Below are 19,072 nucleotides of genomic sequence, written 5' to 3'. Positions count from 1 at the left end.
GTTTCTATCCTGTTTACTATAATTACTATAATAGTGTATATGATAAATTTATAATAATTTCATGTATATATCATGAATATAAATAAAATATCTTTTTATGCAAAGTATACTTATAAATAGAATATAATAATAATATATTTTATATTTTGTGAGTTTTATAAATAAAAAATGCCATTTTACAATAATAAGTTTATTTGGTATAATCGTTATTATGTTATACCATTGTTATCATGAGTGTAATATTAACAATGCATGTATGTAAACTTGTAAAGTTACTAACTTTAACAGTTGTCAATCGTAAATTAATTATAAACGCTATATAGCGCAAAAAAATATTAATAGTCCAAAGTACATATTAATGCCACTCCTCTTTTTATCCAATGTGATTGCGGTTTGTCAACTGGAAGTTCCATCGCTAGAACAAAATTCGTGGAGTGTCCCATTAAGCTTAAAGTTCCAGATCGCTCAATGGTTTTGTACACAGGGCATACGTAAATTCCGTGAGGTGGAATTACATGATGAATTTCCGGTAACAAGTGAATCGGCGGCATGTCTGAATAACAAGTAAACAGTACCATGTTACGTAAACGCGATTCAGAGCAGCTGAACAGTTTGTACTTTGCTTAATAAGGCATAGTAATTATATTTGGGTAATCTTAGCTTTTAATAGGTTAGCATGAAATTTATTTTAATGTAATGTGACACGTTGATACTTGATCGTTAATACTTAACCGGTGAATAATTCTTTTGGTAAAGATTCTGCGAGATAGTTTCCGTCCCATCGGCAGCCTTCCAGGAAAAGCCCATAAATAATACAGCCATCCGACGGTCTCTGCGTTGGTTTGGATGTTAAAACCTACGTGATGTGCAACATTGCGCATGACTTTGCTCGAAATATATGTAGTGTTCATATATCGATTTGCTAAGGCTAACATAGTTTCAAATTTTTTTAATAAAATAACGCACTATTTAATGAAAATCAATTTTAATTAATATTAATTTAAATTTTTATCCATGATCAGTAATAATTATTTTAGACATAGGATATTTAAATGTTTTTTTTTTAAACTAATTGTACGTACTATAAATTAAAACCTATGTATAGTTTTACTTAATTGTAGCTATTCTTTATTGAAGAGCCAAGTCAATCTCAAATAATTTTTATACAATGCTATCAATTATTTTCACATCCATCTTCCTGTTATTATTTATGTTACGTGTCAATCATGTTGACCCATCAATAATTTAATTAAAGGCTGAAAGCGTACCTTGCAGCTAAAATCGATTGTGTCAATTGGCACTATATGTTTCCGCGCGAAGTTTTGTAACGTGCCAATTAGAAAGGCTTGAGGAAAATAAAAGCCTGAAAGCCAAAATGCAGGCGGTATACCTTGGTCTCGCCAATCACTTATAAATTTTATCCTGTTTTTTAAATCGGTAAACCATCCGGCTAAATAAAATGATAAATATCTGTTACAACAAGCTTTGAGAATTAAACAAAATTTATATTTTATATATTGATTTTGTAATCTTTCTACCTAAAGATTTTAGAGAAGGATAACTTTTGCTTTGCCAATCTGTAGGTATTTTGTTGTTAAATAGATTGGTGGCGACTATTTCAAGCTGTTCCGACATGACGATCGAGCCTTTTAAAGCTCTTAAAAGCTCTTGCAATGTTGATTGCACGATTTCAAGTAAACCGTTATACCGTTTGGCCTCTTGTAGTAACACGGTATTAAAGGATTCCTCGTACAATAGTGGGTACCTGAAATTCAATTTAGTTTATTTACTGGTTTAATAGAGGTTTTGACATGTTATACTTGTTTTAAAAATATGCAATATAAAGTAAAAATTTTTCTATCTTTTGAATATTGTATTGTACAAGTATATAAAAATACAATTTTACGAACTCAAATTTATACATCACGAAATAATTATATTTAATTATATTTATTATATTTCAAAAATTATAAAGAGATGCTTTTTTCAGTAAATTATGTAATAAAACTGCTTTTTATTTTACATTACAAAATAGCAATATTAAGAACATATTAAAAAATGAACTCTCAAAAACAAAAATATATTTTGTTGTCTCATAAAGGGATATCCTATAATACCTTGCTTGTATTTCGATTAAATCAAACGGTTTTGGTATTGTGGATAACATATTCTTGATTATTTGAGTTGTTGCTTCCTCGACACTTGTAGCTGCAACACCAAGTTCTCTGGGCTGCATATTTAATAAAGTTGTGAGGCAAGCATATGCTTCTGCTTGCGCATAACTTATATCGGTGTTTGAATGCATGCCAAATAGAGACGGATCGTCGTTTAAAGGGAAACCTTTTATATATTCTAGATAATCGTTGAATGACGTTGCAGCCGGTAACTTTATTCGCGAAAACGTAGCATGTGTAAAAAAGAGAAAAGCGTAATTAATAACATATTAATTGCATATAATAATAATAAAATTTGTTTATGAAAGACATTCTTCTATAAACATTCTTATCGGTGCTAGTAAAACTATATTCACTATGATACAAATTTTTAAAATATCTCATATATGTATTTAAAGTTTATGTTTACACATGGAATGAAAGAATTAAACTTTTATAAGCAATCAATAACGAAAAATGTGCTACGTAAAAAATATAAAATAAATAGAGCTTTTTAAATTAAAATCTGAATTTATTCGAATCATATCAATTTCAAAATTATAAATAAAAGAAATATATTCTTTTTTTTCTGTCTTAAATTGTTTTTATTATATTATTAATATTGAAACATAAATTAATTTGTACATCATTAATATATGTTTTTTACACTTTGGCTAAATAGATTTAATTTATCTTTAATGTTTTTAGAGTTATCATCGTTTAAAATTTAATTTTTTAATTTACATCAGGTATTTTTTAGAAAAAGTTTGTCATTTTATTTGGATACGTATACCTGATAATAAATCCCTTGTTCATCAAACTGATAACCTTGGGAGACAACATTAATATTGTAATAGTCTTCGAGAAGTGTTAGGACACATCGACGATCCCAATCATCTGTTATTCGTCCACCATAGTTAATATGCCCAGTAGTATATATGAGAATCTTTTGTTAAATTGAAATAACAATTAATACTTAAAAATTAATGTATTTATTACTTAAAATAAAAATTTTTTTTAAACAATAAAGTTGAAGTTTGAATAAAGAAAAGTTAAATTTAATATTTAAATAAAGAAAAGTCCGAGGTTTATATATTATTACAAATGTAGAGATATTTTGCTTGGCAAGTATAAGAGACGTGAGTTAAAATAAAAGTTAAAATAAAACTTTTCACATATAAAATATAAAAATAGAAATCGTCTGTGCACGCGTATTTAATGTAATGACTTTATATTCAGAGAAAATATAAAAATGTCATAATTTTCTATTCTAAAAAATATTAATTTTATTATACTTTTGCAATTTAAAAAAGAAATCAAAACATTAAAAAAGAAATGAGAAACATGTTTGCTGAAGCTAAGATCTGCTTTGCCTTTGAGTAATATTTTACCTTGAATGGCAAAGTATCGTATTCCATGAGAAATACATATAATTGCGATAAACATATAGCTAAATCCCCATTTGTGAAATCGTAGGATATATTGAAACCGAGAGGACCAAATTTCCGTCTCTCGATCAGGATTGAGTGAAACATGCAAAGTGAGAATATAAGCCGCTTGAATGACACAGTTTTCAGGTGATCTGGTTGCAGAAGCTCTTGCATTTCCGTGACTTGTGTCAGATATGCACGTAACATGTTGGCCTATGTTCAAAATTAGAAACAAAAAGAAACAAGATAAACTGTATGAAAATTTAAAACACATGAACAAATTTTTATTTAAATTTTCATTTACGTATTTATCCGTGTTTTATTTTATAACAGAAAAGTCTTTTGAGAAAATTTGTTTAATATAGTTTAAAAATATAAAAGAATTAGTTTTATTTTTTAATTGAAAAAATTTAGATTGATTACATTGAAATAACATATGGGTATATTAAAATAATGTATCACAATTATTTCAATAGTACCTTTATACCCCGCGGTGATTCGATTGTCATTTTGCTGCTATTTTGAAGAATACTAATGGGAAAATCGGGTGTCGGTGCAGATGTCAACCATAATCGAAAATTTTGATGTGTAGTTTCTGGCGACAATGTTTCAACAAGAAATTCAAATTTCGGCATCCAACTTGGTGCCAAATGGCAATTCTGCAAAATTGAAAAATAGTACAAGTTTTACAAGTATTAAACTGATAATTTATCATTATAAATTAATAAATTATAATTGTAAATTTGTAAATATTAATTACCAATTTATATTTAATTTTGTAAGTATTATAATATATTGTAATTAATATTAGATACGTTAACTGTATTTTATGCGTATGAAATTGTATCTCAAAGAATAAAAGGGTTACTAAGGATGAATAAATAATGACTGCTTTCGATATTTAAGCAATTGTCTCACCCTGTGGCATTTATCTCATATGTAATGAGAACAAGAAGGTCAGTTATTTTAGCAAATACCGTTGTCCCGCTTCTTTTTTATCGCTATGATGTTAAGAGTATTACACAGCGCGCAGCGTAATGAATTATTTCTATTTTTTGTTTTTTTTTTTGTTGAAATGAAGCAAACAGTTATTTCTGTCAATATGCTCTTAAACATAAAAAGACATTTAAATTTCCATCTCTCGTATAAAAAAAATAAAATTTTACTGTTTGTTTTTCTGGAATTGTTACGCAAAATGCATATTTTCTCATTTTCGCAAAATAAATAGTTTTTAAAAATGTTTGTTGCGATATATTGATATTTTCATGGTACATTGATTTTAATATATAACATAAAATTGGACATTATCTTTGTATTTTATTATGTGGACTTAAATTGATATTTTATTTAACGCATTTTAGAGAAGAGTACAAATTCTTTTCGCATTTATATAGATATAGACTTGCAATATACTTTTAATCATTAACTTTTATATTTCTCATTAATTTTAAAACCTTTTTATTGCAATAATAAGTATCGGATAAGATAAACCTTATTTAATTTTAATGTTTGAACATTCCGTAATCGTCTTTGCAAAAGAATTCGATCTACTGTTATCTTCCTGCATTCCTTTAGAAATAAAAATTAAAAAGTAATAATTTTTTTTTGTATTTGTTTAATAAAAGTTAATATTAATTTCTTGTCAAAGATTATTTAAATTTATTTAAATTTAATTTTGCATAATTATTGTTTGCGTTTAATACATTTTGGAAATAAAAAAAGTTTAAGTTAAGAGCGCGGCGATTATTTGTCAAAAGATTAAAAACACTCAAGTCATTGACTGCGTTCAGCAAAAAAAAAAGAAACAGTTTAGTAGCGTTTCGAGTTAATTGGATTATATTTTTAGTTCTAGAGATAAAGTTTCATTTAAAGTCAAATCTAAAAGTATAATCCAATTAGCGTAAAGAGCTTATCAATCTGTTCTAAAGTTAATAGGACGCAGTTATTAAGTTTGCTATAATGTCAATGTGATAAATAATTGTGCACACATTATGAATCAATTTATATTTTATATTCTAAATAAAGATTAAACTTACATAGCTAGAAAAAAAAATAATTAATGAAAGTTTATAACTTGAAAGAAGAGCCAAGTGCCCATCTCCGCTGATTCCTTCAGCATAACTTGTGCCTTGACTTCCTGACCCTGACCAAGAGATATCGCATGTAACTTCCTGTCCATATTTAACTTGTCGGCGAACTTATATAACTCTGCAGCCGGATCAGTACCAGGTGATAAGATAAAGATAATTGGCGTGGTGTTAGACGATTCCTTATAAATTGCTAATAATTCTGTCGTCTGAGGTTCGACAAATTGTTGACCTAGATGTTTTGTCAAATAGATTTGCATAGCGTTGATGATCTTGTCAGGTCGTAAGCACTTGAGCACGAGTAATTTCTCAAAATCGTCGAGTTTTGTCTCCCATGGTTGAGGAAACGGTGCCCTAAATCAAAATTCTATCTTTAATGCAGAATCGTAGTTTAGCCATCTCGCAAATGGGAAAGTAAATCTTAAAACTTTTTAATATTTAGTACAATATACGACCATCTTCTGATAATTATAATAGAAGAATATTCTTACGAGTAGGAATAAGACTTATGAGTTATCAATAATTAAAATGCAATTAAATTCTATTTTACATTATCAGAATAGATCATTTTATATTAATTTAATCATATCTTATAGTTTTGATTATTATCAGACGCAGGTCGAATAAATACGTTACATATATTTATCATCGCATCATTTTAATTTAAATAACATTAGGGATATTATTAATTATATCACAATAGGTAAACTTGTGTATTTCTGACTGAAAATGTAAGCTGTCGTACGATTGAAAAAGGTTAAGGAAAGTTAACGTTTCGTTTATGTAAGACTTTAAATCGTCTATAACATGCAGTGCCTTCATAACATTCTATTTTAATTTACTAGATTAATTGACCTTCTTTCTAGTTATGAGTCAATTTAATTTATTTTTTCTTTTTTCTTTAAAACTAAGTAATTATTTCTTGCTGATTAATTTCATTTTACATAATTATTTATGTGAATATGAGTTTTAACGTTAAGAAAGTTTAATCCACTTACAAATGTGCTTCCTGGGTATCGAATATGTTTTTAAATTGGATTAACAATAATTGGAAGGATGTGATAAATTTGTCGAACTTTGGAAGCCGCTCCAAAGCTTGAATTTCCTGCCAGCATCGCGCGGTAAGCCAGTCTGACGCGGGATTTGGCAATTCCTAAAAGGGGACATATATCTCCGGATATACATTGATAATATGTGACAGAGATAAATATTTCGTCACCTACTCGTGCTTTCTGAGTTCACGAAAACTACAATATCTGTATGCGAAAGCATACTACGCAACTTGTAAAACAGAAGTTGAAAATAGCTTGTATACGTTTGTCTGTGATGAAGACTTATTTTATAAAATTGTAAATTTCTGATCTTTAAATTATAAAAAAAATTAAAGTTTTATTTTCTTTCTGTTTAAAATTATTTTATTTTTATTATTAAAAGAGACAATCAAATTAAAATATATTTGATTTCTTTAAAATTTCTTATTTGAATTAGAGACACATTAAAATAAATCTAATTTTATTTTATATCTTATATTTTTGGATGTATAAGTAGAGCTAAATATATCTTAGAAATAGAATTAAATTAAATATTAAAAACATCGTTATATAGAGAAAAATTAAGTTTAAATTTAATTCTTAATTTTGATAAATTTTTCTCAAAAATAATTTGAATGTATTAATATTGGATTAACGTATGATTATTCATAAAGTTCTTACTAGATGATAAAAAATCAATTAATTTACATTAGATATAATAAATATTATCAACATAATAAATTGCCTTGTTACATTTGTATACTTATTAAAGAAGTGTAGTTATTAATTCTTAAAAAATAAATAAAAAATAAACTTTCTAGTTCTACGAAGCACGGGAAATATAAATTCGGTTCACGTTTACCCGTATCGGTGTGGTCGTTGTAAGAAAGTGTCGCCATTCTATCGGATCGATTGTACCATTATTTAAAAGAATACGTGCGCAGACGAGAAAACCGAAGTGTAGTTTGTGTTTTTCAAATACACTTCGACAGACATTCGTGAAGAGAGCGAATGTGAAATTCTTGTTGATGTCCGCAATTCGTTTATTAATATCATCTGCGTAATTGTAATTACTAAATTAATTAATCCATAATTAACTACATGGAATATAACAAAGGTAATTTGACCAATAAGAGCACCGGATGTTTTTGTGCACTTGACATCTTTTTATTAATCACAAAATAATTATAAAGGGCGTTCTCACAACGTTAATAACATACATTACAATAATTTTGCAACTATTTTGTTTCACAGTTTGAGTTCTCTTCAGTGCATGTTTGTTATATCAAAGCCGATGATCAAACTGTATTTGTCACGTGAAATTTTTCCTAGCTGTGACAGCGAATTTGTCAAGTTGTATTATAAATCAATAACATCAAATACAGTTCCAGCTAAGTTGGACAACTTCCTATGACTATTAGTTGTGAAAGTGAATATGGTAGTCATGTCAAGCGATTGTGAAATGTTGAGTATTTAAACTGTCAAAGCTTAAATAACAGTTCAAGCTCGATTGTCTATCGGTGATATAATACAAAAGTGCAAAAAAATCTCACGCAACAAGTACAGTTTGATCATCGGTATTGATATAACGAACGTGCATTGAAGAGAACTCGAATTGTGAATCAAAACGTTTGCGAAAATATTGTAATTCATGTTATTAGCGTTGTAAAAACGTTCTTTATGATCGTTTCGTAATAAAAAGATATCAAGTGCACAAAGACATCCAGTGTTGGGTCTTATTGGTAAAAAAAACTTTGTTAGATTCTGTAAATTTGTATCTTAGAATCTTTTAACTTTATTATTTTTAATTTACATGTAATTAAATTAAAAATTGCATATTTGAATTTACACACTTTGAACAAAACACTGTTATAAAGTTTATTTAGAAAAGCTTGTTAAATCTATGTAATTTATATATAACAGATAAGCTTGAATCAGTGACACAATACTATACGATATCAGAATACAAGAGCTTTACTTACCACTTTTTTCAGTATTCGATATGCTATTATTGAGTATAATAACGAACCATTCCAGAGAGTATTGATACATGATATCGATACGCTGGAGATCGGTAATACAAAAGAACAACATTTGTGCTCGATTTGCTACCGGCATATATAATGATCTCGTTAAATCAATGTCCGCTTGTTTAAGTTCAGCGGTCTCTATCTTCATCTGTAATAAAAAAAAAACATATTCTATTATTTTTGTATTAAAAACAGAAGTAATATTATTTTTTTTTAAATATTAAATAGCTTTATTCTGTTTCGTTTGACAAACCAACGCGAAATTATACACATAATTTATTCAATATTTTTTCAAAAAATGCTGAAATCTTATTACGAATAAATTATTATTATTTAAAATATAAAGAAAAAAAGCAGATGATTCCATCATTAACATTTAATCTGTAATAATAGGATATTTTATAAATTCTTTTACCTTGATTTCTTCACTTTTAACTTTTGAAGCTTCCAAGCTATGAATCAGGTCAACGTCATCAATTATTGATCCTTCAGATACCGTCAGTCTGTAAAGAATTCTATCCTCGATCTCCCCCAGATCGCGTTTCATCTCAGTACTTGACACAATAAGCGTATTCCTGTCTCGTTCAAGATCAGGACGTTCTTGAATGGTGACTAGAGACAGCAATTGATCGAGAAGGCTACTGTATAGTTATATACATATGCAAGATTAGAATGAAATATCACATTCGATATATGTTAACAATTAATAAGCTTTAATAAGATTTTTTTTATTTTATTAAATAAAAATGAGAATAGAGAGCAAATCTATCTGATTTATTTTATTATATACGTCACTTTGAAACTATAAATTGGATCAATAGTAATTTTTTATATTAATATAATTTTTAATAGATTAGACACATTAATATTTAATAATAGTATAGTAAATTTTGTAAGAGATAAAAGTTCAAGAAAAGATGATTAAATGTTCAGAAAATATTGAGTTTTTTTTATCTCAAGAAGCTAGCTTCATTGAAATTAAAATTATTATTAGATATAATTTGATAGTTACTTAACGATAAGAGATAATAAAAAGATATAGTAATAAATAATTTATAAAACTTATATTTACATATGAAACATTTCGTAGATAGATTTTTTCCAAAAAAATTAAAGTCTCACCTAACAGTCAGAGCAGAATTGACTATCAGAACTTTAATTGCTACATCCGGTGTATAATGAGGATTAGATAATTTCGTAGTTAAATAAAGATGAAAATCAAAATTGTAGGGTACAATATTCTCGCCAATTTTAACGCTCAGCCGTTCATCATGCTTGAATAATGTACGAGTAAGAATAGGATCAAGAGAAGCTTCCAATTCTGTGCTAATGTTTTCGATTAAGCATGGTTTTCCAAATTGCACACAATTTTCAATGGTACTTAATAGGTTTTTATCCGTCATTCTTACAATAGCAAGTCCGATTGGTTTGCACTAAAATTGAATATGCAGTTAGTTAAAAAAATAGGAAAATTGCTATGAAAAGCAATTAATACAGTAAGCACTAACAAATTTATTATAATAATTATCTAATTGAATTTTTTAATATTTTGAGGATATATTTAAGCTTTATACTTCAATGTTTTAAAAAAAAAATTGGATTAGTTTGCTGTTTTGCACTGAATCTTTTAATAATAATAAATTCTAACGTGTACTCATGATTTTATTATATTTATGTAATAAGAGAATTGTTTAAAACATTATATAAACAATATAAAAATTTAATATTTAAAACATATTTAGGAATTATTTTGTGTAAATCATTATTTTATATTTTTAATTGGGACATTTTTTAAATATCTATATTTCTGTGATAGGCATTTCAATATTTTTCAAAATTAAATATTCTTAATTTTAAATTTTCTCAAAATGAATATGTATTCGATAGAATTATTATTTTATCGAGTGCGTATAAAAGATAAATTTAAATATATCTCGTTACAATTATCGCTCTATCAAATAAAAGATAAATTCATGTTTTATATGAATAACGTTAAAAATATTTCAATAATGGATTCTTGTAATAGTAATAATTGTTATAAATTCTTTTGCTTTATGTCCATATATTTTGTGCGGTATTAAATCCGCCTGATAAATATGTAATATCTCTCTCTCTCTCTCTCTCTCTCTCTCTCTCTCTCTCTCGTCTTTCTTTTATGCATTATTTCAAAAGTCTCTTGTCGAGCTGTACAAGTCTCTTGTCAGCTACAGAAAATATGGAGTATAAATTCTGTAAAAAAATAGTAAAAAAAATTCTTATTTTTCTCTGTATAATTCCCACCATATTGCGTATCCACTTGTTCGCCTGCACTTGAGGATCAATGAAGAGGGGCCATCGCTTGGAATTCATCACAAGAACTGCGTTTTCAATAGATAAGGCATCCCTTGGCAAACCACTTATGTGCCAACTTCTTATCTCCATTTGATTGCCAAGAGTTAATATCGGATTGCAACCTGGGGTGTGAGGTACATCTTCACCAAGAACGTTATACCAGGACTTCAAAAGATTTTGACGATAAATATCCGTGAAGGGTGTTAGGTACGCAATCGCACCTACAAACAAGATGGAATCTTCTGATACAAAGGAATCATTTGAAATCAATCCCGTTCTGTTGCTCGAATAGACAAAGCTACTGCGGACACTCGATTAAATTGCTGCATGTGAAGCTTTGTCTAGTGTGAATGAAATAGTAAACAATTGTCACCAATGAACCGTACGAAGACATTGTGTTATTTCCAATCGGACTAAGATTCATGAGAAATATTTGTTAACATTATTGACGATACTATAAATAATATTTTTCAAATTACAAATTAAAAATGTTTTCGCGCTTCTAACGCCTTTGCTTTGTAATTCTTTTATATATATATATATATATATATATATATATATATATATGATGTAAAAAATATGAAAAATAAAAACACAATTACATAAAAAGTTTTTAAAAATAAGCTTCATTGTTTTTCCTTAATGATTTTTACTAAGGTATCACGCTGGTAGGTAAACATTGATAGCAAAATCAAATTAGTGTCACTATTCTCTGTAAGGACAAACTCTTTCAAGATAGAAATATTTAATTTATTAGAATTACCGCCACTTTCTAATATAATAAATGTTACACCAGTTGTATGTTAAAGTGGATCATACAGAATTTTAGAAATTGATGCTGTTAATATACTAGTTTAGAAATTATATAGTAACAAATTTTTTCACAATATGTTTCTTAAAAATAAACAGTTATCTATCGATAATGACACGTTTCAATGTCGTAATTTTATTTGTTTCTTTTGCAAAAATCTATTCATGTTTAATTTAGCGTTATTTTAATAATGCAAATTATTAAAATATATAAGCGACTGCTTTTATTATCCGTAAAACGGTTTATTTGCTATTATATATGAATTAAAATGTAATAACCTACTGATTCTTTTTTAATATTTAAAACCAAATTTAAATATTGTATCGTTGCGCAATATATGTATGTACCAAAATTATTATACTGGTTGTGCTAGTTTGTAGAAATTGTAAATTTGTGTAAATCATAAAATGTCATGATTTAAATAGAAAGGGTGCTTTTCAGCTACGTACACAGGCGACACTGTGTAACAAAGTAAATCATTTTATCCGTGTTGTTTATCAATATTAAACAAGGATAAAAGGACTCATTGTGTTACACACATTGTTACCTATGTCGCGTAGCTGGAAAGCATCCAAATTTACAATAACAAGCAAAAGTAAATATGTGTTGCGCACCTGACGATAAAAGTATATCGCCTACAGCATTCTTTAAGAACATTTTTATACTATCCACCATATTAGTCCATCGTTTCTGTTCGTCCGATAAGCCTACAATTAATCTTACGGCTCGTGCAATTCGTTCTTCGCAAAGCTGTTTCTGTTTTTCTAGTTCAGCTTTCTTTGCTTCCTCTTCCCTCAATTGATCTTGCAATTTTTCAATACCTTCCTGTATCTCTTGCAGTCTTGCCACAGCAACTGCCAGCGTTGTTTCGGTTTTAGCTAGAATTTCCTCTGCTCTTGCCAAAGCTGCCATTTTGGGTGCAATTTTTTTATTTACGAAGTAATAGTTGTACATTGCATGGATCCACAAGCAGAAAGAATAACAAGCCCTCGACACTTGAAGTACCTTTCAATTATAATTTAATTTAATAAACTTTGTAACAATGTGCATATGCACGTATTTGTTCATGATATTTATTTTCTATTGTTTAAAAAAAAGAGATTACAAAAAGAAAAATATTTAATTCAATTATTACTAATACTTTTACACATACATATATTTAATAAAACAAATTATCTCTTTTAATATAAAAACCAATTTGATTAGTGCGTAAAATTCTGTTATATTAAAACAAAAATAAAAGTTAATTTAAATTTTATGAAGTATATATTTTTATGCAAATACTGTATATGTAGTTTATTACAAATAAATATTTACATTTTCTGGTTGAAAAATGGGATTTTCTATATAGTCTGTTAATTTATTGATAATTTCCTCTGTGATATCTTCCTTTTTGAAATGTGCTATTGTATGTAAAAAATGAACTGGGTCTGCTAGCATTTGAATTCCAGGGGTCCAATAATCTAATATCTTCTCACTGGGAAATTTCCCTGGAAGCTAAGAATAATCATTTTGGATTTGATTTTTATGATTATAATTATGATTGCATACTATCATAAAATAAAAAAATGTTATTTCGTTGATTTTTTGAAATTATTATTCTGTGACGTTTGCGTAATTGTGTATATTCTTGAACAAACCTTGTTTGGTTCCACATTGTTTATTATGCACATTGCTTCAATTACTAAGAGCATTCCCACTGGCGGTCTTTTCATCATTTTAACTTCCGTAATATCATTTTTATTTAGTGCCTTTAAACTAGCTTCGGCAGCTTCGAGTATTGGTTTAACTTCATCTATGTAATTTACACACAGGCGTTAATTTTTGCTTAAAATTTTCGTTTAAATTTATTATATTCAAAAAATGCTGTAGCGTTTTGCACTAAACATATTTTTTGGAAAAATGTCTCTTTTTATTTTTTCTTGAGCATGGTACAACAGTCTATTTTTTACGAAAAAAAACTTTTCTAGAATAAAACAGTTTATATGTATATTTTATGTATAATTTATAAATAGTTTAAGTATATATTTTAGAATTTGCAATACTCTTTTCTAAAATGTCTTGTGTCTGTAATTTTTAAATAATTAAAAAATATTGAACGGTTTTAAACATATATTTATAAATATTTTATAGTATATAGAATAAAAATAATAAACTAAAAATTCAATAGTAACAGGTACTGATTTCAGAAGCAGTGCTTTATTAATATGTGCGTATGCTTTATTTTTTTATACTAAACTAGATAAATTCCTCATGATTATGTAAATAGATACGTATCATTGTTGTGAAAATGGATTTATATTTCTATTTGAAAATACGTTTACAATAAGGTAAACTGTATATAAATCAGATACACAATGTACATCAGCATTCGCATTGTGTACCTTCCTGCAAGTTTTCTGTTGTTTTTTTTTTTAATTTTGTGTTGTGCTTTAATCGAAAAATTCTTCGTCGAAAAATTCTGACATTTGAACTGTGTACGAAGCGATACATTTTCCTGAAAGCGAAACGTTTAAAGTAAATAACATGCGATACCTTTTCGACGCAATACTTTTTCGACAGCCTGCCATAAGATTGTTTTTTCAATACACATTATATATAGATTCAAACTTATTTTTACTTTTTACCTGTCAAAATATGGTGAGGGAACTAATCAATACGTATCGAATAAAATAGTACAGTTTACTCGATATTAAACAAGGCAAAATTTACTTACATATATAAATATGCAATAATTATTGAGTGACTGCTAATTAGGACGAGATCTCTCTCTCTCTCTCTCTCTCTCTCTCTCTATATATATATATATATATATATATAGCGATGTAGCGATTTAATTCCCTAATGATATCAATTCCTCAGAAATATTATTTAATCCAGAATTATTATTTAAGTATTCTCTTGTTGTGTTTTTTCTCTTAATTTATAACAAATTTCTTTTGCCGCATTATATACGCGCATGAAAGTTTGTTAAACTTTAAATAACATAATTTACAATATACTACTCTCGTAGTAGGGCTTTTACTATGTTTTATAAAGATAAAACGTACTGAAATCAGCTTCTACTTCATCCCTTATCTCTTTATTCTCTTCCTTCATTTTCGATGCTGCCGTTTCTTGTTGCATAGCCAATACTTTGGTCTTTTCTGCTTCAATCTGTAAGGATCAAATTATAAGCTTTGTGTTTTGACTACATAATGTGTATCTTGTGAAAAATAAGATACAAGTATATCCAGTCTTGTACATGTAAACGGTAAAGGCTCTTTTGATGCATAAATATTAAATATTAATTAAATATAATTATTAAAGAATAATCATACATCAATATACTAATACATATATTTTAATGAGAAAAATTTTTTATGTGCTTTATATAAAAAAATAATTGTCATTGTAAATATTTTTTTTCTCAAAGACAGAAGAAAGCATCATTTTTGTTTAATTATTTTTATTCTTAATTTGGCTTATCATATTTAGTCTCTCTTCATGATATGAAACTTACAAAGAAATTTCCCCTTTTGCCAATGGTTTTAAATTTATTAAAACGTTACAAGATTTAATTAAACGCTTTTGTAATTAATTAAATTAATGAAAATCTAAAAAAATAATCCTTCTATAAAAACTTACAAAAGCTTGGAATAATAATAATTTTATTAATATCGTTATAAAGCAATTAATAATTAGTTATTCTTATCATAAAACTCTCCTATAAAATATGTTGTGTGAATTGATTTTTAAGATGCCAGAAAGATTATAAGACACAAATGTGAAAGAAAATCTCTTCTACGATTAAACATTCCAACCATTAAAGCGTGTTAAAATAAATATACTCCTTTTCAGTGTTTAAAATGTGCTTAGTATCGGTAGCATAATAAATGCATTATTAATTTAATATTGCGATGGAAACCGAAAGTATTCGGCGCGCCGTTTGAAGAACTTGAAGATAAATTCACACAAGAAGTATTATGCACTAAATCCAGCTTTGACCAAATAAGATTTATTTCTGTTTTAAAGGTAATCCCAGAAGTGATAGTCATGTTTTTTGATACTAATGTTTCTGGTGACTCTAGAGGCCAAAAAATATATGTTTTGCAGCGTATATCAACATACAACTTTGTTTTTGAATTTTTAAAAATTTAAAAAATTGAACAATTGATTCAACAAATCAAGTTTGCATTTGCAATTTGGCATTTTTCTTTTTTGTTTAATATGTGTTTTGTAATTTTTTTTATTCCATTCAAACATTATATACAATGATAGAACAATATTATAATTGCCTATATTACATATATATACCTACAGACTTTTGAAGATTAAAATAACCTTATGAAATCACAAATCTTTCAATTCTACAGTGATGCAACACTGTAAATCGGTTAGCAAATAATTTTGTATCATATTTTTGTATTTATTGATTTTTCGTATGGAGTACCGAGCATTAGCTCGCATGATACGTGTAAACGCACGGAAAACTTGCAACAATTTGCAATAAAATAAATGATAACATACCGCACGTGCATTTGTTGTCCCTAATTTCTCGGAAAACACATTTGGTTCACATTTTAGTAAATATGTCTTTTCGGAATTAATTTCGACGTATACCATGCATATTCAATTATGTTTTTTAAAAACGTGTGATGAGAACAGTGATCTGTGAATATGATATCATTTATTTGATGTACAAATTATCGCAATTTTTTTATTTTTTGTGCTTTTACGATATGTATCATTAAAGCGATTATTATACAATTATAATATTGTTATATCATTGTATTATAGTGTTTGAATGAAATAAAAAATTACAAAATACGTATTAAAGAAAAAGGAAAATGCTAAACTACAAATGCGAACTCGATTCGCTGGCGCGAACTGTCCACTTTTTTGAATTTTTAAAAATTTATAACTCGAAAACAAAAACACATGTTGATAAACGCGAACGCCATGTATATTTTTTTTGCCTCAAGAAACATAAAAAAAAAATTGGCATCGAAAACGTGAATACCACATCGTTCCCTTTGTTAATTGAACAAATACTTTTTATTAGTGAAACTTTGGTAATTTCTGAGTTATATCTTTCGTACAAGATATGAAATAAGACGTTTTTTTAGTAATATAGATGCAAAACATTCTTCGACAGAAATGAAGATGCTTACTGTGTCTTGAGTAATCTCGTGTATCATTCTTGCTGTAGACTCTGCCGCTTTCTCTAATTCAGGTTTCATACGTTTTAGTACCTCCTGTATATTTTTCACTTCTCTTTCTGTGCTCGCCAATTTATTTAATCCTGTTCGAAAAAGGCACGCGTTACAAAGACTAAGTTGTATGCTGATTTATGCAGATCCAATGAAGTAATTAATTTGCATTGTCTTGTTGTGAACGAATGGAGGCAGTGAATTTTCATTATGGGCTCGTATAGTTTAAACAGATGCGTTCTCGTTTCGTCGAAATGCTAATCAACACTAGAAACACAATGTCTTTAAAGGGACGAAATTCTTTCTGCTTTTAGTGCTTCTATATAGTTTTTATATTTAAATAACTGGCAAAAGAAAGATATTTGTATCTGTCTTCCACAAATATATTAATCAGAAATCGAGTTATTGTGGAGAATATATGCTTAATACGGATCGGATTAAAATAGAGAGAATGATAATTTAGATATATTATACTCTTACAGAATCGATATTACATACATTAAAAATATTATTAGATGTATATTGCAAGAGTGTTAGAAGAACTGAGACATTTCATTTCCTGCCTTCTAACGTGAATAATACCCACAACCTGCACACAGAACAAATCGATATTCCGAATTTACCACGAATTACGAGCTACCGTCAGACAGTTGGCGTTAAATTTATAGACTGGAAAACTATAGACGGTCGTTTACCTTTGACCTATGAAATTTGTCCTTCGTTATACTAAGACAGAGGTAAAATAATGAGTATATTAAATAAAATAGAATTATTTTTAATTTTAATTTTAACATTACATCTATATTATAAAGCAATTTTTATGATAAAGACAATCGAATCTTTTCTTTCAATTTTTTTTCTTATAAGTATTATGTATATATATATATATATATATATATATATATATATATATATATAATATTATATAATAATTTAATTTCATAAGAATTAGAAAATATTGGAAATATTATTTAATTATGCATTTTGTACTTATCAATAAATATAATTTTTTATAAAGTTTTATTTTATATTAATTAATTTCATTTTTACTCACCAGTGGACAAACGTATTAATGAAAAATTTAATTCATCTTTTTTCTTTCTTAAAAGGTCGCTATAACTTGATAATAATTCCAAATATGATGTAGGCGTAACATAGTTATGACGGTCGAGTTCCTAAGATAGATTATTTATTTACAATAGTTTGCAATTTTATTTATGTTAACAAAATATTAATACTTACTTTTAAAAAGCGATTACTAGCGTCAATTACACTGGAATGCATATACTGGCATATCTTTATAATAGAATGCAAAGTTTCATCTGAGATCGAATCATCTTTGATATCCGACAGAAGATGCGTTGCTATGCTCTAAGCAAAAGTAAATTACAGTTTTCAATAAATTGTATTTGTGCAATTGTCTATCTATTGCGCAATTGTCTGTCGTGCATGCAATAATTTTCTATTAACAAGTTTCAAAAGATTAATAGAGGGATTCTGTGTTACATAAACTTATATTAAACTCATGCACGTGCTTACATTTGAAAATTAATTTACTGTAAGATTTCCGGAGTAGAGCGGAAGCGAAGCTCTGAATTCATAACGTCGTAGTTACTAAATGTTGCACGCTAGATTCATTTTCATCGTATTTGACATTAAATGCACATTGCTATCTTCCGATCCACCGTAATAAGAAGTACGATTTGTATATAAGTCAAATAAAATTCAAAATTTAAATGTTGTATATGTTTGGAGCTAAACATTGAAAATATCTAAATATACAAAAAAATTCTCCATCTAATTCTTATATTAAATAAATTATTAAAATAATTATTAAAAAAATAATTACAATTACAAATTATTTTATTTAAATTTGAAGAACGTGATTGCGCTACGATGAAATATAATTCTTAATTAATATAAGATTACATGTAATTCTTTTAAGATCCTTTATTATAATTTTAAAATAAGTATAATATTGTTATACTTCATGAGTTTATAGATTTA

The 19,072-nt window shown here is 27.3% G+C and overlaps 2 protein-coding genes across 2 annotated transcripts in view; one reads left to right on the top strand and one right to left on the bottom strand.

Annotated features, from left to right (window-relative positions):
• Positions 1 to 19,072, top strand: part of LOC105207590 (pyrokinin-1 receptor) — a 119,805-nt gene that overhangs the window by 20,780 nt on the left and 79,953 nt on the right. The gene's annotated exons all lie outside the window — the stretch shown is intronic.
• LOC113003340 (dynein heavy chain 1, axonemal) overlaps positions 175 to 19,072 on the bottom strand; it is a 132,388-nt gene continuing 113,490 nt past the window's right edge. The window contains exons 39-60 of the mRNA XM_039457520.1: positions 18,308 to 18,436; positions 18,120 to 18,240; positions 17,027 to 17,157; positions 14,924 to 15,029; positions 13,514 to 13,668; positions 13,191 to 13,370; positions 12,488 to 12,878; positions 11,012 to 11,283; positions 9,854 to 10,164; positions 9,147 to 9,372; positions 8,684 to 8,879; positions 7,564 to 7,757; positions 6,669 to 6,823; positions 5,658 to 6,024; positions 4,063 to 4,242; positions 3,545 to 3,796; positions 2,947 to 3,099; positions 2,118 to 2,386; positions 1,539 to 1,765; positions 1,269 to 1,450; positions 733 to 856; positions 175 to 553 (exon numbers count right to left, since the gene is read on the bottom strand). Of these exons, the coding sequence (XP_039313454.1) occupies positions 336 to 553; positions 733 to 856; positions 1,269 to 1,450; positions 1,539 to 1,765; positions 2,118 to 2,386; positions 2,947 to 3,099; positions 3,545 to 3,796; positions 4,063 to 4,242; positions 5,658 to 6,024; positions 6,669 to 6,823; positions 7,564 to 7,757; positions 8,684 to 8,879; positions 9,147 to 9,372; positions 9,854 to 10,164; positions 11,012 to 11,283; positions 12,488 to 12,878; positions 13,191 to 13,370; positions 13,514 to 13,668; positions 14,924 to 15,029; positions 17,027 to 17,157; positions 18,120 to 18,240; positions 18,308 to 18,436 (4,539 nt within the window). The 3' untranslated portion in view covers positions 175 to 335. The remainder of the gene's footprint in view (positions 554 to 732; positions 857 to 1,268; positions 1,451 to 1,538; positions 1,766 to 2,117; positions 2,387 to 2,946; positions 3,100 to 3,544; positions 3,797 to 4,062; positions 4,243 to 5,657; positions 6,025 to 6,668; positions 6,824 to 7,563; positions 7,758 to 8,683; positions 8,880 to 9,146; positions 9,373 to 9,853; positions 10,165 to 11,011; positions 11,284 to 12,487; positions 12,879 to 13,190; positions 13,371 to 13,513; positions 13,669 to 14,923; positions 15,030 to 17,026; positions 17,158 to 18,119; positions 18,241 to 18,307; positions 18,437 to 19,072) is intronic.

Source organism: Solenopsis invicta, chromosome 14, assembly GCF_016802725.1.
Source record: "Solenopsis invicta isolate M01_SB chromosome 14, UNIL_Sinv_3.0, whole genome shotgun sequence".
In the NCBI taxonomy this organism is placed as follows: Eukaryota; Metazoa; Arthropoda; class Insecta; order Hymenoptera; family Formicidae; genus Solenopsis; species Solenopsis invicta.
This window is presented reverse-complemented; position numbering and strand designations above follow the sequence as displayed.